The sequence below is a fragment of the Oncorhynchus nerka genome, linkage group LG24 (assembly GCF_034236695.1).
Source record: "Oncorhynchus nerka isolate Pitt River linkage group LG24, Oner_Uvic_2.0, whole genome shotgun sequence".
Taxonomy (NCBI): Eukaryota; Metazoa; Chordata; class Actinopteri; order Salmoniformes; family Salmonidae; genus Oncorhynchus; species Oncorhynchus nerka.
The window spans coordinates 57166741-57187585 of record NC_088419.1 but is presented as its reverse complement, the minus strand read 5'-3'; the positions used below and the strand labels follow the sequence as shown (position 1 = coordinate 57187585).

The 20845-nt window shown below is 41.1% G+C and overlaps 1 protein-coding gene across 4 annotated transcripts in view; it reads left to right on the top strand.

The window, feature by feature from the left end:
• Positions 1-20845, top strand: part of LOC115108266 (protein strawberry notch homolog 2-like) — a 118235-nt gene that overhangs the window by 45422 nt on the left and 51968 nt on the right. For 3 of the 4 annotated variants that reach the window (XM_065008994.1, XM_065008992.1, XM_065008993.1), the window contains exon 4: positions 7673-7787. In XM_065008994.1, coding sequence (XP_064865066.1) covers positions 7673-7787 — 115 coding nt within the window. Of the gene's footprint in view, positions 1-6735; positions 6901-7672; positions 7788-20845 lie in introns of those variants that run through there. The other variant, XM_065008995.1, reaches the window with a different exon arrangement.

Genomic DNA, 20845 nt, shown 5'->3' with positions numbered 1-20845 from the left:
TCAGATGTTGCCCTTCAGAGTGACACTACTGTTGAAACGGACATCCCTGAGCTACTTGCTATGGGCGTCACCGCTATTAGCTTCACGGCTGACATTTGAACCAGCGACGTCAGCCCCATGAGCATAATGAGTCTGACAGCACAATGGGTCGACGAGGATTTCGTACTGAGGAAAGCCGTATTGCATGCTCAAGAATGTGCTGGTTCTCATACCGCTGCTGCCATTTCAATGGCATTTGAGAATACATTTGAAAGAAACAGGAACACACCCCGAACTCCATTTGAATAACTGACTCGAGAAATAAACTCATCAACTGTGTCTGCAGCAGACGTGATACCCTCTGTCATGGTATTGAAATGCCTGCTCAACAAAAATGCCAACAGACCGCCCGTCGGGTTAACTTGGAAAAGTACTCTACTATAGGCTGTGAACAAGCGATGCGGTGACATTCTCTCTGAGCCTATACTGTGTCACCACCATGCTCGATGCTACGTACAAGGACCGCTACTTCGATGCAGACAAGAAACAGGGTTTACACAGCTGAACAAGAAGGAAACGGACACAGTGACCGTGTGCACCGAGGAAGAGAGGCCACGGACAGATAGAGCTGAAACTTCACTGCGTGACATGTATGATGAATTCCTGGTTGAGACTGAACAAATGAAACAGCACAGCACAAGTGAAAGAAATATGTTTTGATTTAATTGTAATGGGGACAATCTTAAATGCAAACAAAGTAAATTTTGGGTCAGTGTGTGTGCGCGTTTCAACTATTTAACTGCACTAGAATGCTTAAAAAGCTGCTAAAATCTTAAATATTGGTAACTATTTTTGGCAAGAAAAATATTGAATATCGGTCAAAAATGTCATATCGGTGCATCCCTAATAACTAGATCACCTGGTGCCATGCGTCACAATAGTCACAATAGTGACTCACAAGGTTCCAACATATTGACTACAGGTATTTAAAAAGTAGCTACAAATACTAAAACGTATTAGAAAAAACTGTGAAATACCATTCCGTGACTTTCTCCCAAAACCCCGGGATACGGTATACAGCCCAAACGTAGTCAAAATCAAATCTTATTGGACGCGTACACATATTTTGCAGTGGCAATTGCAGGTGCAAGTGAAATAGTAATGTTTCTAGCTCCAACAGCACACTAACAATGCAAAATAGGGTTGAGCAGCATCAATTTTCATACTGTCCTCCTCTCATCCTGGGATTTACGGTATTACTGGCTAAGTACACAAGTGGGTGCCAAAAAAAACACAAAGCCCAATGTGTCTATTACCAGAGTGCTAACAAAATTATTACAAGTAATAGCGAATTTCCATGGAGGTTGCTAGCTAAATATACGAACTAGGGCAACGGGCCTGCCTGCTTTAACAATCCTAAATTTGACCCCTAAACCTAACCCCTAAGCCTAAAATAGTATTTCCTTGTGGTGACCCACTTGTCCTAATTATCATTGTTTTGCTATCCTTGTGAGGACTAATGGTTCCCACATGGGTTGTAGAACCAAAAACACACACTGACTCAGTAGTCTTGGATGGAGGAAATTCTTTGTGAATATTTATGGATGTTATTGAGATGCTGAGTGGATAGATTTAGATTGTCACGGCCTGTTAATCTGACATAGGATCAGGACACTGTGTGGCGATCTGGTAGTTTGGTGGTAAATGAAGGGCAGGTTTGTCTGGAAGTCTAAATGAAAGGTCCTGATGTAGCATCAAACACACACACACACGTGTTTTATAGTGCCTAGTGTTGCAAAGGGTCGGAAACTTTCCGGTGAATTTAGCTTAAATTCATCAAAAAAGTTACCTTATAACAGTGAACCTTTTTTGTGGGATACACTAGGTGTTTTGGTTAAACTATCCCCAATTCAATGGAATTGCAACCCTCTGCATGCACAGTGCATTCTTCCATCACATGTACAGCTGATTCTCAAAATCTTGCACACAAATGAGATGCTTTTGAGCCCACACTACTACACTGTCTGAGCCAAGGACTACATGCTTTCTGGTAAGTTTTGATTACAGTACTGGGTGGGGTGAATATATTTTATATGACATACATGATTTTTTGTTAACTAGTAAATAGTAGCCTACAGCAAAGTGTGTTTAAATAATTTCTAACTTATTAACAATTTCTGCTAGTTAGTTTTTGCTACCATGTGAGGTTTAGCTTGCTTTCCACTGGATGTCATAAGGTGAAAGCACCAATTTGTAAGTCGCTCTGGATAAGAGCGTCTGCTAAATGACTTAAATGTAAATGTTGAGCCTGCTGAGTGTTGATTCACCTGTTTCCAGACCTGTTTCATTTTAAAACATGTATCTTACAAAGGAGTTGTTTAATCTAACTGCTTAACTATTTATCTGTACATGGAATCGTATTAGTTCAAAAAAAACTCATTTTAGTTTGAATCTTTACAGGAAAATGCCACTGGCACTATCTGATGTGTGGAGACATTTCACTGCAGCTACTGTAGAAGGAAAAGCTGTGTACCTTTGCAAATACTGTGCCAAATCATATGTGAAGAATGCAACAAAGATGCAGAATCATCAGGCCAAGTGCATACATTTTCCTTAGCGCCAACACCAAACAACCTCTGATAAAAGTCCCTCTACTTCTATTCGAGGTGAAAATTATGAATCGGACACCTTATCGATAGCAACAGCTCACGGTCCTCCTGGAATCAGTTTTTTTTATTCGATGGAGGAACGTAGTCAGAGACATGCTGATGAATGTCTTGCTCGAGGTGTGTATGCAACTGGTTCACGTCTGATGCTCACAGGCAATGTGTATTGGAAGAGATTTCTGAATGTTCTTCGCCCAGCATACACCCCTCCAACCAGACATGCTTTATCTACTAATTTGCTGGATGCAGAGTTCAACATTCAAGTGAAGGTCAAGCAAATCATAGAGAAAGCAGGCTGTATTGCAATCATCTCTGATGGGTGGTTGAATGTTCGTGGGCAAGGAATAATTAACTACATCATCTCCACCCCTCAACCAGTATTCTACAAGAGCACAGACACCGGAGACAACAGACACACCGTTCTCTACATTGCAGATGAGCTGAAGGCCGTCATCAATGACCTTGAACCACAGAAGGTATTTGCACTGGTGACAGACAATGCTGCGAACATGAAGACTGCGTGGTCTAAAGTGGAGGAGTCCTACCCTCACAGCACACCCATTGGCTGTGCTGCTCATGCATTGAATCTGCTCCTCAAGGACATCATGGCACTGAAAACAATGGATATACTCTACAAAAGAGCCAAGGAGATTGTTAGGTATGTGAAGGGTCATCAAGTTATAGCCACAATCTACCTCACCAAACAAAGATAGAAGCATAAGAGCACCACATTGAAACTGCCCAGAAACACCTGTTGGGGTGGTGTTGTCATGTTTGACAGTCTCCCGGAGGAGATGGAGTCTCTCCATAAAATGGCATATCACAGTCTGCCGATATAGATAGCCCCATCGAAAGGATCCTCCTGGATAATGTATTTTGGGAGTGGTAATCAACCTGAAACTCCTGAAACCAATAGCAGTAGCCTTTGCACGGATTGAGGGAGACAATGCCATCCTGTCTAATGTTCAGACTCTGCTTGCAGATGTAAGGGAAGAAATCCATACTGCCCTGCCCACGTCACTGTTGCTCCAAGCAGTTCCACCTTGGCCTGAATGACGGAAAGGTTCTTGGCAGTCTGGGGAAGTACACTTCCAAGCAAGCAAGGGCTTTGGGATGGACATGCAATATGGCCGTCATTCCAAACATATCTCATCAGCCACCTGGTGGAAGGGACTTTGTGGATCCAAGGCTTTTTCCCCTGTTGCCTCCGTCATCCTCCAACTCCCACCAACATCAGCTGCCTCAGAGCGCAACCGATCCTTGTTTGGGAACACACACCAAGCACGCAACAGGCTGGCCAATACAAGAATTGAAAAATTGGTGGCCATCCAGGCAAATTTGAGGCTTTTTGAGCTTGATAACGAGCCATCCTCAAGGTTGGAAAGTGACAGCGAAGATAAGGTCTCACACTGATGTTCAAGAGACTGCAAACTCTCCTTCCAGACCCATATCAAACATCTCCAATCGAAAATCAAATCAAGAGTCGGCTTTCTATTCCGCAACAAAGCCTCCTTCACTCACGCTGCCAAGCTTACCCTAGTAAAACTGACTATCCTACCGATCCTCGACTTCGGCGATGTCATCTACAAAATGGCTTCCAACACTCTTCTCAGCAAACTGGATGCAGTTTATCACAGTGCCATCTGTTTTGTCACTAAAGCACCTTATACTACCCACCACTGCGACTTGTATGCTCTAGTCGGCTGGCCCTCGCTACATATTCGTCGCCAGACCCACTGGCTCCAGGTCATCTACAAGGCCATGCTAGGCAAAGCTCCGCCTTATCTCAGCTCACTGGTCACGATGGCAACACCCATCCGTAGCACGCGCTCCAGCAGGTGTATCTCATTGAGCATCCCCAAAGCCAACACCTCATTCGGCCGCCTTTCGTTCCAGTACTCTGCTGCCTGTGACTGGAACGAATTGCAAAAATCGCTGAAGTTGGAGACTTTTATCTCCCTCACCAACTTCAAACATCAGCTATCTGAGCAGCTAACAGATCGCTGCAGCTGTACATAATCTATTGGTAAATTGCCCACCCATTTTCACCTACCTCATCCCCACAGTTTTTATTTATTTACTTTTCTGCTCTTTTGCACACAAATATCTCTACCTGTACATGATCATCTGATCATTTATCACTCCAGTGTTAATCTGCAATATTGTAATTATTTGCCTACCTCCTCATGCCTTTTGCACACATTGTATATAGACCCCCCCTTTTTTTTTCTCTACTGTGTTATTGACTTGTTTAATTGTTTACTCCATGTGTAACTCTGTGTTGTCTGATCACTCTGCTATGCTTTATCTTGGCCAGGTCGCAGTTGCAAATGAGAACCTGTTCTCAACTAGCCTACCTGGTTATATAAAGGTGAAATAAAAAAATAAATAAAAGGTGGACATTGAGGAGGTCTAGGGAGAAGAATGGACGCCTGAGAGGAGACAACCAAAGCTTTAGTTTCTAGACTATCATTTAACAGATGTATGTTGAAAACATTTTTGGGGAGATGCGATAGAGCATTCAATTTTCCCTTTTGTTGTTCAGTGAAATCATCCCATGTGAAGAGTCAACTAATTTAATGTTCAATTCGTAACTAAATTGTTTTTTTTGTATTGGAAGGATTTAATCATTTGCAATTGTCTGCTTATAAAGGTTTCTGTTTGTCTCCATATATGGTAAATATATCAATGCAAAAATATCTACATTTAAATTGTATTAATATTAATTTGCATATTTTCCCATTAATTCTTACAGAATTTCCACCTCTGAATATTCCCCCAAATGTGCAACCCTAATAGTGCCCTTCCTTTGTGCTTGTATTCTTTATAAGTTCTTGGGAATGCGAATTTGCCTAGAGCTGATTTCCCTGCTGTTTGATGATCAAACACACGTCCGGTTCTTTTTATTCAATAGTTGTCCGAACTAGCCTGTTATTCTAGACTAGCAATACAGGTTTGATCTCTCTCTGAATGTTATACACTTTAGTTTATCATGTCCTACTGTCCTGACCAAAGTTATAAGCTCGGTGGTCACCTTAACTGGCCTTATCTCCCCAGACTGCAATAACAGTTATGCATCAAGTGAGAGGTGATTAGTGACAGGTTACTTTCTGTTTGGCCTGCCTGACCTACATACACTAGATTGTGTAACACCAGCTTTAACCAGTCCAATAGATTTAATAAAATAGCCTTTTAGTTACAGAAATATAAGAGATTAGAAATTGATTTTTGATGCTGCATAACTGGGTTGCAAATATTCCGGGAAAGCCTTGCAGTCAGTGAGGCACTGTGGCACGGGGCCGACTGGCTTTGTGTTATTGGAATGCTGCTAGTACTGACACATTCTGCCAAGGCAGCAATATCACTGTCATATCAGGAGAGGCTACAGGGTTAGGCTCAGGATTTCCACTTTTTATTTGAAGCTTTAGGATGCTGCACTGTTACCCTTGCTAGGTGGCTGGTGGTGACCCTTCAAAGTAGATAAACGCGTTAATAAACACTTTCTGTACAGGTGTTTTTTATCCACACTGATCGGGAATCCCTTCATTCTGATCCTAGGAAATCTGCAATACTTTTTAGGGATTTACCACACTGACTATTGTGTGCAGATCAAATCCCCGAATCTCCTTGTTAAAACACCCTCACACCAAACTTTGCTCTAGCTATACAAAACCACCAGCAGCTCTCCCCGTGGCTTATCTCCGTTCCTATGTGAGCCGGTTCTTTAAATAACAACCTCAATTATCCTCCAGCTGATCTGTGTCCTGTGTTGGAGGACAGTTTCATCCCTCAATCCCTCATGTAGAGATCAGCTCTCATAGGATTTGAGCCTGGGAGCTGTGCGGTCGATACTTTTACTTTCTTTCTGTGCATTTGGGCACCGTCTTGCCCTGCCTGCTGTGACTCAGTGAGAAAGTGAAAATATCGCAGGCAGCAGAGGTTCCTGAGAAAGCCGTCAGTGGGTGTTTTTCCACTGAACTAGGTTGTGATTCCCGGAAGAGCGAGTGAAAGAGTGGAGTGCCTCTCCGTTCCCTGAAGTGCAGAGGGGAGTCACATGAAGCCCTGAGCTCAGAGAGCTGTGACTCGACACAGCTGTGTCTGTTGGTGTGTGTGTGTGTTGCAAGTCGACGCGGTACACCTCCAGTGTGTTTGTGTTGATGCCTGTGGGTTTCTGTGCGAGTCTTACTCTGGAGGAAGGCAGTATGGTCAGTGTACAGTCAGCGTGGCCTCCGTGGATCATGGAACCCGATGACTGGTAGGTTCTTTCTCTCTATCCCTCTCGCGCTCCCCTCTGATTTTGTTACCTTCATAGTTGGTTGTTATTAGGGTCTTGATGATACCACTGTTGTGATACTCATTTGTATTGTGGCAAGGAAACTAATTGATTTAACTTCTTTAGGAAAACAGCCCTAATGTTGAAGCAAACATTCAGAGTTGCATTTAGTTATTTTCCAAGCTATATCGCAAAATATTTTACATACTGCAGGTTTTTAAAGGACCAAAGAGTTTAGCCTGCTTTTTGTTTTAATTTTTGCCATGGAAGAAATATTGCCATACTGGTATTGTCACAGTCCTTGTTGTGCTCTGTGGCAGCGTCAGGCGGGACTCACTCTCCGTTCAAGTGGTTCAGCTGTGAGGCAGGCCAAAGGCTTTAGTGTTCACTTGAGGTAATACAATTTAGGTGTTATGGTGTGTAAACTGCTGATAGAACATCACAAGATCGGTTATTAATGCGTATTAAGATAATTATCGCTTGTGTTTGCGGGGTTCATGTGTTCTTTGTTGACTTTATTTCTTTATCCTCCAACCATCATTGCTCTTAGTTATGTCTTTGTTGGGCTAGTTTGAGACCGTTGTTTTCCAACCACCCTGTGTCCTCGTTTCCTTTGTATAAACAAAAACCAAACCCCTTTGGCCATATACAGAGAAAAGCACAAGTTCCCACCCATTTAATGACTAGCTAGTTCCCTCTGCTCTCCCCTTCCCAGTACATCTAATTAAGCTGCCTTACCTCTGACCCTTTTCAGGCAATACCACTTGAATGACACCATGCCGGATATGCACATCGACATGTTCAGCCATTCTGGGTTCCATGACGATTTCCCCTGCCTCAACCTCCCCAGAAACGGAGGCTTCCCTCAGGTAAGACCTCTCTATATCACACTCTCTCTGTCTATCCTTCTCTCTATCTTGTTTGAGCAGTCTTATCTTTCACCTCTGTCTCTCTCTCTCTTTGCTGCCTCGCTGTCACTCTCTGAAAGGGAGGAGCTGCGGCTTCCACTTACTCCTTTCATCCTACCTTAAATGTTGCACGGTCGGTTATTCCTGCCTGCAGAAACTGTGATTAAACATTGCGTCTGACACTGTCTAGACAGTGTTAAGAAGCTACCTGCTCCTTTTCCTGTGAAGGCTTGTTATTAATACGCTTCTGTATTATAACAGGGCGTTGGTTGTTGGCCATCGGGTTCTATTCTGTCACTCTTAGGAATATGGCTGTTCTCATTGCACTTTTGAGGAACACTTAAAAGCGTGGTGTTTTTCGGTAGAGTTTTTGCATGGAGGAATTTAATCTCTTGCTTTCCTCATATTTTCTTGCGGAGGTTATGCACCATCAATCACCCTGGAGACATTCGGGACAGGCTTATTCTGACTTGGAAATGTGTAAATGACAGAGTAAGAGACACCCCCCCCCCGTTTTATATTTAGCATCCTTACTAGGCTGTAACCTCTTCATTTGCATTTTCCAATTATGCACACTTTGTCAGGCCAGGCAGTTCTTAATTCCCATATGGAAAAGTAATCTCTCCCATTCGTTGACTGAGAAGCCCTAACAACACAGGCGAGTGACTTCACGTCTCATCTTGGCTTATTTGTATGGGGTTGAATGTTGGGGAATCTCCTCGTAGAGCGCCAGTAGCTGTGTGGTATAGGAGAGCAGTGATGTGTTAAAGAGACAGTCACTATGCCGCTTACGTCCGTCCTGTCCTGTATCAGAGTAATGACGGTTTAACAGCGGCTGGGCTGGGCCTATGTACTTAATGAAGAGCCTCTGACCCCAGTGTGCCACCTGCCAAGTGCTCACAAAGGCCTCGGAGTGAAGGCCCTGCAGCTCCCTGGTACTGCCCAGCTGTGTGGTGTAGACGGGTGCTGCACACGCTGTACCAAACTCCTTACTCATATACCCTTCAGAAAGTATTCATATCCTTTGACTTATTACACATTTGGTTACAGCCTGAATTCAAAATGTATTTTATAGATTTTTTTTCTCACCCATATACGCACAATACCCCATAATGACAAACTCAAAACACGTTAGCAAATGTATTGAAAATGAAGTACAGAAATATCTGATATACTTAAGTATTCACACTCCTGTGTCTATACTTTGTAGACGCCTTTCTGGGTAAGTTAAAAGCTTTCCGAAATGTGCCTATTCTTTTCAAAATTCTTCAAGCTCTGTCAAATTGGTTGTTGATCATTGCTATACAACCATTTTCAGGTCTTGCCATAGCTTTAAGTCAAAACTGGAATGTTCACTGTATTCTTGGTAAGCAACTCCAGTGTAGATTTGGCCTTTTGTTTTAGATTATTGTCCTGCTACAAAACAAATTAATCTCCCAGTGTCTGGTGGTAAGCAGACTGAACCAGGTTTTCCTCTAGTATTTTGCCTGTGCTTACCTCCATGCCATTTCTTTTTTATCTTGACCAACTCCCCAGTCCGATTACAAGCACTATGCTTGAAAATATGGAGAATGATACTCGTGATGTATTGGATTTGCCCCAAACGTAACACTTTGTATTCAGGGGAAAAAGTGAATTGCTTTGCCAATTTTTTAGGAGTGTTACTTTAGTGCCTTGTTGCGAACAGGATGCATGTTTTGGAATATTTTTATTCTGTACAGGTGTCCTTTTCACTCTCAATTAGTTTAGTATCGTTGAGTAACTACAACGTTGTTGATCCATCCTCAGTTTTATCCTATCACAGCCATTAAACTGTTTTTTAAAAGTCTCCATTGACCTCGTGGTGAAATCCCTGAGCGGTGTTCTTCCTTTCTGGCAATTGAGTTAGGAAGGCGTCTGTATTGTTGTAGTAACTGGGTGCATTGATAGGGCATCCGAAGTGCAATTGATAATTTCACCATGCTCAAAGGGATATTCAATGTCTGCTTTTATTTATTTTTTACCAATCTGCCAATAGGTACCCTTCTTTGCAATGCAATAGAAAAGGGTACTATTTAATGAGGGTACTATTTAATGAAGCTGCCAGTTGAGGATTTTAATTTAATGACGCTGCCATTTCTCAAACTAGACACTAATGTAATTGTCCTCTTGCTTAGTTGTGCTCCAGGCCCTCTCACTTCTCTTTCTATTCTGGTTAGAGCCAGTTTGCGCTCTTCTGTGAAGGGTGTAGTACACCGCCTTGTAAGAGATCTTCAGGTTCTTGGCATTATCTCACATGGAATAGCCTAACGAGTTCCAGAAGAAAGTGCCTTGTTTCTGGCCATTTTGAGCCTGTAATCGAACCCACAAATGCTGATGCTCCAGAACCTCAACTAGTTTAAAGATGGCCAGATTTATTGCTTCTTTAATCAGTAAAACAGTTTTCAACTCTGCTAACATAATTGCAAAAGGGTTTTCTAATGATCAATTAGCCCTTTTAAAATAATACATTTGGATTAGCTAACACAATGTGCTATTGAAACACAGGGGTGATGGTTGCTGATAATGGTCCTCTGTACGCCTATGTAGATATTCCATTATAAATCAGCTGTTTCCAGCTACAATAGTCATTTGCAACATTAACAACGTCTACACTGTAATTCTGATCAATTTGATGTTACTTTAATGGACAAAAAAATTGCTTTTCGTTCCAAAACAAGGACATTTCTAAGTGACCCCAAAATTGGGAACAGTAGTGTACGTAGATGCATGCATGCATGCATGCATGCATACATACAGTTGAAGTCGGAAGTTTACATACATCTTATCCAAATACATTTAAACTCAGTTTTTCACAATTCCTGACATTTAATCCTAGCAAATATTCCCTGTTTTAGGTCAGTTAGGATCACCATTTTATTTTAAGAATGTGAAATGTCAGAATAATATTAGTGATTTTATTTCTTTCATAACATTCCCAGTGGGTCAGAAGTTTACAAACACTCAATTAGTATTTGGTAGCATTGCCTTAAAATTGTTTAACTTGGCTTTGTGATGGCCACTCCAATACTTTGACTTTGTTGTCCTTAAACTATTTTGCCACAACTTTGGAAGTATGCTTTGGGTCATTGTCCAATTGGAAGACCCATTTGCGACCAAGCTTTAACTTCCTGACTGATGTCTTGAAATGTTGCTTCAATATATCCACATAATTTTCCTGCCTCATGATGCAATCTATTTTGGGAAGAAGCACCAGTCTATCCTGCAGCTAGGCACCCCCACAAGATGATGCTGCCACCCCCGTGCTTCACGGTTGGGATGGTGTTCTTCGGCTTGCAAGCTTCCCCCTTTATGGCCAAAAAGTTATGTTTTTGTTTCATCAGACCAGAGGACATTTCTCCAAAAAATACCATCTTTGTCCCCTTCTCAACAGTTTTTACCCCCAAGCCACAAGACTCTTGAACAGGTAACCTAATGGTTACCCAGACTATTTGCATTGTGTGCCCCCCAATCCCTCTTTTACGCTGCTGCTACTCTCTGTTCATCATATATGCATAGTCACTTTAACGATACCTACATGTACATACTGCCTCAATCAGCCTGACTAACTGGTATCTGTATATAGCCTTGCTACTCTTTTTTTTTTTTTTATGTTTTTTTACTGTTTTATTTCTTTACTTACCTACACACACACACACACACACACACACACACTTTCTCGCACTATTGGTTAGAGCCTGTAAGTAAGCATTTCACTAAGGTGAATGTACCTGTTGTATTCGGCGCACGTGACAAATACACTTTCATTTGATGTGCAGTTGTAAACCATAGTCAGGCTTTTTTATGGCGGTTTTGGAGCAGTGGCTTCTTCCTTGCTGAGTGGCGTTTCAGGTTATGTCGATATAGGACTCACTTTACTGTGGATATACCCGTTTGTGTACCCGTTAACTCCAGCATCTTCAAGGTCCTTTGCTGCTGTTCTGGGATTGATTTGCACTTTTCGCACCAAAGTACGTTCATCTCTGAGACAGAACGCGTCTCCTTCCTGAGCGGTATGACGGCTGCGTGGTCCCATGGTGTTTATACTTGCGTATTATTATTTGTACAGATGAACGTGGTACCTTCAGGCATTTGGAAATTGCTCCCAAGGATGAACCAGACTTGCGGAGGTCTACAATTGTATTTTCTAAGGTCTTGGCTGATTTCTTTTGATTTTCCCATGATGTCAAGCATTGATGCACTGAGTTTGAAGGTAGGCCTTGAAATACATCCACAGGTACATCTGCGTTGTTGGAAAAATGACATGAAAAAAGTATCATGCACAAAGTAGATGTTCTAACCGACTTGCCAAAACTATAGTTTGTTAAATAGAAATTAGTGGAGTGGTTGAAAAACGAGTTTAATTACTCTAACCTAAGTGTATGTAAACTTCCGACTTCAACTGTACATGCATAAACAAACAAACGTATGTGGATACCCCTTCAAATGAGTGGTTTCAGCTATTTCAGTCACACCTGTTGCTGACCGGTGTATAAAATTGAGCACACAGCCATGCAATCTCCATAGAAACGTTGGCAGTAGAATGGCCTTACTGAAGAGCTCAGTGACTTTCAACGTGCACCTTCACAAGATGCCACCATTCCCACACGTCAGTTTGTCTTTTTTTGCCCCTGCTAGAACTGCCCCGGGCAGCTGTAAGTGCTATTATTGTGAAGTGGGACCGTCTAAGATCAGCAACGACTCAGCCGCGAAGTGTTAGGCCACACAAGCTCACGCAACGGGACAGTCGAGTGCTGAAGCGTGTAGCACATAAAAATCATCTTTGCTCGGTTGCTCTGCCTCTGGAAGCAACGTCGGCACACTAACTGTTAGTTCGGAGCTTTATGAAATGGGTTTCCAGGGCCAAGCAGCCTCACACAAGCCTAAGAGCGCAATTCCAAAAGTCGACTGGATCTGTGTAAAGCTCTCCGCCATTGGACTTTGGAGCCGTGGAAATGCCGCCTTTGGAGTGATGAATCACTCTTCACCAGCTGGCAGTCTGACAAACAATTCTGGGTTTGGCAGATGCCAGTAGAATGCTACATGCCTGTATGCATAGTGCCAACTAACATTTGGTGGAAGAGGAATAATGGTCTGGGGCTGTTTCTTCATGGTTCGGGCTAGGCCCCTTAGTTCCAGTGAAGGGAAATCTTAACGTTACAATGTCAACCTCACACTAATGCTATTGTTTTGCTGAATTAAGCCTGGGCTATATCAAATTCATTCAAATGTAGGTTTTTACACTATATTCCAAATGCCCTTATCACAGAATCAAGTTACTTTATTTTCTGTTTTTAATCACATTTTATTTCCGCTTGTTCTTATGTCTTTTTGGTGTCTTCTCGTTACCTCCTTTTTTGCTGTGCACCTTCCCATTTACATCAGATGTGGCTCACCATCTGGATTTGGTCTTATGTAGAAAAAAATTGAATGTTCTTTTATACATTGGATAAAAGTAGAGCCTCAGCTACAAAATGGTATCACACTGCATTTTTGAGGAACAATGGGAAAGTAATTCTGCTTTAAAAGTTATTAAACTTGTAAACCCACTTTTGAGAAAATAGCCGTGTAATGTTTTGGTTTCTAGTGAAGAGCTTTTTGTCTACACCCATTCAGCATCGTTCACACCCTCTTAAGCTTTAGCTCAACCCATCTCGTTTCTGGCTGATGATTTAACATGAAAACAGCCGAACCAGCTCTGCTGGCAACAATTTCATCACTCTTTTTTGCCGACTTTTACTGTCACCAACCATATTCAACGGGTATGGTACACTTGAGCTTAAGACATGATGTTATCTAGCTAGGTAAACAATGAACCTGGCAAGGTAAACGTCTAAGATCACACACCTAACGTTAGCTATCATAGTGCCAAATCATGTTACTACCCTCAATGAATAACCACCCAGGTTCAATATTAGCTAGCTAACATTCGGTTCTAACTAGAAAAGCAAACAGTTCTGGGATATGAATAATAACTTTATACACATGACGCTAACTAGGGAGCCAGCCAGCTAACAGTACACTTTAGCTTGAAATGAAACCACTTTCTGTCAAAATTAGAAACATGTAATATCTGAATGGAGCTAGCTAGACTCTTACCCGTACACGCATAGTCATGCATGGATGCCATGCCACGGTTGCCCTTAGTTTGAAGATGTAATCCGGAGACAGGTGTTTTCGCCAACTCTTCAGCTATCATACTCTGATTTCAAAACTTGATCCTCCCGAAAGTGGGGAGCAACATTTATGCAGCTCCACTAAACGATACATTAAAAACAGATGCGTTCGACAGGATTACCAACAGACTGACCAGCTCAAATAGACGTCTATATGGCAGACAGATCCGAACTCCCCTCTCGACATGTCCAGCCCACTCTATCTCAGCCAATCATGGCTAGTGGGAAGGTTGCTGTTTCTGTGGCTTAACCCTCCAAACTCATAATTTAACAATTTTATTCATATTTACAGATGGCATGAAAGTTCACGTGTTCCAGTAGACATTTCTGTCAAAAAAAGTTTAAATGGCTCTCCTTTGACATTCGCCTATTTTCCTGAAACGGTCATATAATGACGGGATGCTCATGTCTCATCCCTAATACTGGGAGTCGTTGTCCTAAAGGCAGGAAGGCTTTGATTCAAAATAAATGCATTGGGCTTATTTTGGTGAGTGAAACCTCTCGCTTTGCCTCTTTCTCCCAAGCCCCTCCCCCTACCACTCACAACAACAAAGATGAGAGCACTTCTTCCTCTCTGACAAACAGTTTCAATTCGCTATTTGCATTTGAGGGTTGGTCCCACCGAATCGGTCATATGGACACAAATTAACATTTGACTTTAATAGAGACGTTAACCTTTCAACTCATCAAATTTCGAGCAGAGCAGGCACTACTAAACAGATGTACCAATGATCTTTAATTCTGGAAAATGAATGGGCAGTTTGTCGCGTGCACATTACGGTTGCACGTAATGCTAGCAGAATTGTTGCGATTGTTATATTAGCTGTTTAGTCTGTTTTTATAAATGTGCAATAAGCATTAAACAATTTATAAAAGGAATTGGCAACTCTTTCTGAGAAATAAGGTAGGGCACTTGATTTCAACATCTGAACAAAGTGGACAGGCTAGCATGCTGTTCAAACAGTTGGAGACGTACAGAAGGTTGCACTCAATAATAACAATTCAACTGTTTTACCTTGTTAGCTGAATTCCGAGCTGGTGAAATTATACCTACATCCAAGTTGGCTAAACTTGAAATATAAATATTAGCTGGCGACTCACTAGCACATGGGCTTGTGCTTAAGAGATTGTTTGAGACTGGTTTAAATTTTCTATAATGCCTGCTACATCAGTGATTGTGCATCGTTCTGGTTAAATTTGTTACAAAAAGGGCATGTTTATAAAAACAAATGCCAGATCAGTGATTATTGCAACAAAAAAAAAGCAGGTACAACTTTTGATTAAACAAATGTAGTGCTTGTGGAAGGCATATTCAGTCTTGGTATTACACAAGCTCTGAATTCATTATGTATTTCTGACTGTTCTGACTGTTTTAAATGCAGTTTAGTTGACCTTTTAATTGTACAGCAAAGCTTATTTAGAGAACATTTAAAAAAAAATCAAGATATGTTTTGGATCGCCCATAAATGTGAAAAATGTTAGATATGACTTTTAGGCCATATTGCCCAGCCCTAGGCTGAATGGAGGCAAGTCATTGCAGCAATGTTACAAAATCTAGTGGAAAGCCTTCCCAGAAGAATGGAGGCTGTTTATAGCAGCAAGGGGGGACCAACTCCTTATTAATGCCCATGATTTTAAAATGAAATGTTTTACGAGCAACTATATATATATATATATATATATATATATATATATCTCTCCACATATTTTTGGTAGTGTACATACAGTATACACATACACTACCGGACTCTCACACTCTGACAAACACCTCACCCTTCAATCCTAACCTCAATAATGCATAACAAGAAACACCAGGGGAAGACTATTGCCCTGGCATCATATGACATAACCGTACCTCCAAAATGTCTGTTTTGCTTTGGAGACACATGAATGAGGCTCAATGAGCCTGTCCCTTGATTTCAATTTGATAACCGTATGATATTCAAGATAAGGTTTTTAGGAAAACAAAAATAGCAGCCTGCCTTTGCCATATAAGAACAATTTTACTTCATGTATATTCCTTGTGGTATTTCATGTGACTCGTGGGATTTCCCTAGTAGGTCTCCATGTTGCTTTGTTCTTGTTGAAGTGCCAGGGGACAAGCAGTGTCACTGGGACCAACATTAACTATGTCTCGCTGGCCCAGGGCCAGTAAAACCATGCTGGGCCGGTAACATTTCAGCACATTTTTGCATTCCAGTTAAACGTTTACCTGCTCTGTCAGTCTACCATTGAAGACTACACATGGAAAAGTCATATTTCATATACACAATATGATTGGCAGTTCATTCAAGCCCCATCACTCTACCACGAGTCACAACTTCTTGAGCACTCCATCAGTACGAGTTGATGCCTTTACACAGCACATTTTAAGCTGTCAATAGCAAAAAGAAGCTCCCATCAATCTACTTGCTGAGGTTATTTATTTTAGTGCGTTCGGGGGGGGAAATGTACAAATTAAACCTTCAATAGTGAACATACTAGCAATATGCTGGCTACTGTTTAAAGCTGGCAAAAAGCTACAAAAAGACACCTATCAGTCATCCTGGCTAGCCTAATATAGCCAGGTCTATCTCATTTGGAACGCAGTTGTTTTGAAGAACCAATGTCCTATTTTGGGATGTCAAAAATGTTCTATAAATGATGTACTTTAGAAACAAAAATGAATGCGATAATTTTTTTGGTTGTAAATAATAGCATAATTTATATTGCTAAATTATATTACATAGCTTTTTAATACTTAATAATAAAATGTTTCACATTAATAGTTGAATATAGAGAAAGCATGCCAACCTATAGGCCCTGCATGACCCCAATGCGTTTAAAAAATACACCACGTCCGGGCCAGTAGATGACTGTAATCCTTGACATTTAGACTCACCCTCCTAGACTACGTTGTTACGTTTGAGCTCAATGTTTAACGGTTTCAAAAAAATCCTTCACCTCTGAACAGACCCAGTAGCTACCTGGCTTGTAAAAAGCAGTGGAGCTGTCTGAGTGCTGGTTGTTCAGCCTGACCACACTGCATCCATGTGTGCGTGTGAAAATGGGCTTCAGCACAAGGCAGGCAGAGAAAATGTAAGCCACGGGGTCATGAGTAATCCTGAAACACTCAACCATGAGCACCATCTCTCTCTGCCCCTTCCCCCACTCTCCCTCCATGCCACTCACTCCTTTCAATATTACAGCATGGTAACACTAGGCCTATGTATAGTGTGTGGAGGATGTATGTCGTAATTGTGCTCCTGATAAACTGAGTGACACAATTATATTATGCTTCAACCGGCTGGTAGAGTACTGTATGCTAGCGCTGAAGTTACGCAGGTCCAACTGTTACTCAATAAATTATATTTTATGAATGTGTCCCCTCCGAGTGAAATCCAATCAGAGGTGCAGCCTTTAATAGACACGGCATCCGATAGGGCTAGTTTGTCGTTTCTCTGGTGTAGAGCTCAATCAGGATATCCTTATTGTTTAGAAATGCACTGCTGTGCACTAAATGTTCATCTGGGGAATGGAGATGAACCATATTTTGAGTCTCTGAGAAATATTACTCTACCATGTAATCTATGAATGATCATTGAGTGCATCACTGATTTATTCATTAGGCCTATCTATCCATATGAAGGCTATACTGTGAACTCTGGACTCAAGAACCTGACCCTGGTTACCATGGAGAATGGAGACATTTCCATTGTGCTCTTGAATGTAATTATTGTTGGTCTCCTAACATCAGCTGCCCTGAGTGCTTTCTGATTAAAATGGCTGGTAAGGAGGCCCCTTCTGGTACTCGGCAGAAACTGATTGGCTCTGTGAGGGGAGAAGTAATAGGAGTGTGTATGCTTGCGGTGTGTATTTGTAAGTCGCTCTGGATAAGAGCGTCTGCTAAATGACTTAAATGTAATGTAAATGTATGTGGGAAGTGCCTTGGGCCTCTGTAGTAGAGGTCGACCGATTTAATCGGAATGGCCGATTTAATTAGGGCCGAGTTCAAGTTTTCATAACATTCGGAAATAGGTATTTTTGGACACCGATTTGGCCTTTAAAGAAAAAAATAATATATATATATATATATATATATATATATATTTTACACCTTTATTTAACCTCTTGGACCCCCAGATCCGGGATAATTGTCATCAACTACGCTAAATAGTATAGCTCAACGGTCAAATAATCTTACTAGGAAATATTCATGAAATCACAAGTGAAATATAGTGAAACACAGCTTAGCCTTTTGTTAATCACCCTGTCGTCTCAGATTAAGAAATAATGCTCCAAATACAGCAAACTATACAAGCGTTTAAGTTTATTGATATACTAACAAAACATTATGTACACCTAGCTGCAGGTAACTTGGTCACAAATCAGAAAAGCAATCAAATGAATCATTTACCTTTGCGTTTCGGATGTTTTTACTCACGAGACTCCCAGTTAGACAGAAAATGTTCCTTTTGTTCCATAAAGATATTTTTTATATCCAAATACCTCCGTTAGTTTGATGCGTTATGCCTAGAAATCCACCGGAAATAGCGGTCACGACAACGCAGACAAAAATTCCAAATTATATACATAATATCGACAAACATGGTGAACGTTTTTTATAATCAATCCTCAAGGTGTTTTTCAAATATCTATTCGATAATATATCAACTGGGACAGTTGGCTTTTCACTAGGACCGGGAGAAAAAATGGCTACCTCTCTGTTTAGCGCAAAAATCACACAGAGCCAACAACTGACCACTTACGCAATGTGGACGTTTACGCTCATTCTTCAAAATAAAGGCCTGAAACTACGTCTAAAGGCTGTAGACACCTTAGGGAAGCCACAGAAAAAAGGAATCTGGTTGATATCCCTTTCAGTGGGCAATAGGGATGCATAGAAAGACGGGGGTTTCAAAATAAGAGTCACTTCCTGATTGGATTTTTCTCAGGATTTCGACTGCAATATCAGTTTTGTTATACTCAGACAATATTTTTACAGTTTTGGAAACGTCAGAGTGTTTTCTATCCTAAGCTGCCAATTATATACATATTCTAGCATCTGGTCCTGAGAAATAGGCAGTTTACTTTGGGAACGTTATTTTTCCAAAAATAAAAATAGTGCCCCCTAGCTTCAAGAGGTTATTAACCAGTTATGCATTAGGGGGCGCTATTAACATTTTGGGATGAAAAACGTTCCCGTTTTAAACAAGATATTTTGTCACGAAAAGATGCTTGACTATGCATATAATTGACAGCTTTGGAAAGAAAACACTCTGACGTTTCCAAAACTGCAAAGATATTGTCTGTGAGTGCCACAGAACTAATGCTACAGGCGAAACCAAGATGAAATTTCATACAGGAAGTGCGCCAGATTTGGAATGCGCTGTGTTCCAATGTCTCCTTATATGGCTGTGAATGCGCCAGGAATGAGCCTACACTTTCTGTCGTTTCCCCAAGGTGTCTGCAGCATTGTGACGTATTTGTAGGCAAATCATTGGAAGATTGACCTTAAGAGACTACATCTACCAGGTGGCCGCTTGGGGTCCTCCGTTGCAATTATTGCGTAATCTCCAGCTGCGTGTGTTTTTCGTTTGCTTCGAGGAGAAACACAGCTGCCACGAATGATTTATCATCAAATAGATATGTGAAAAACACCTTGAGGATTGATTCTAAACAACGTTTGCCATGTTTCTGCTCTGTGAGGGGAGAAGCAGTAGGAGTGTGTATGCTTGCGGTGTGTATGTGGGAAGTGCCTTGGGCCTCTGTAGTAGAGGTCGACCGATTTAATCGGAATGGCCGATTTAATTAGGGCCGAGTTCAAGTTTTCATAACATTCGGAAATAGGTATTTTTGGACACCGATTTGGACTTTAAAGAAAAAAATAATATATATATATATATATATATATATATATATATATATATATATATATATATATATATATATATTTTTTTTTTTACACCTTTATTTAATGCTAGACTTCATGTGGCTGGAGTGTGTCAGCAGTTCCTGCAAGAGGAAGGCATTGATGCTATGGACTGGCCCGCCCGTTCCCCAGACCTGAATCCAATTGAGCACATCTGGGACATCCTGTCTCGCTCCATCCACCAACGCCACGTTGCACCACAGACTTTCCAGGAGTTGGCGGATGCTTTAGTCCAGGTCTGGGAGGAGATTCCTCAGGAGACCATCCGCCACCTCATCAGGAGCATGCCCAGGCATTGTAGGGAGGTCATACAGGCACGTGGAGGCCAGACACTACTGAGCCTCATTTTGACTTGTTTTAAGGACATTACATCAAAGTTGGATCAGCCTGTAGTGTGGTTTTCCACTTTAATTTTGAGTGTGACTCCAAATCCAGACCTCCATGGGTTGATACATTTGATTTCCATTGATCATTTTTATGTGATTTTGTTGTCAGCACATTCAACTATGTAAAGAAAAAAATATTTAATAAGAAGATTTCATTCATTCAGATCTAGGATGTGTTATTTTAGTGTTCCCTTTATTTTTTTGAGCAGTGTACTATATTAACTGCAATGTAAAACACACCTGGGAATATTGATATTGATGTTAAATGGAACCACCAGCTTTCATATGTTCTCATAGAGGAACTTAAACGTCAGCTTTTTTACATGGCACATATTGCACTTTTACTTTCTTCTCCAACACTTTGTTTTTGCATTATTTAAACCAAATTGAACATGTTTCATTATTTATTTGAGGCTAAATTGATTTATTTTATTTTAAAATAAGTGTTCATTCAGTATTGTTGTAATTGTCATTATTACAAATACATTTTAAAAATCGGCTGAATAATCAGTATTGGCTTTTTTTGGT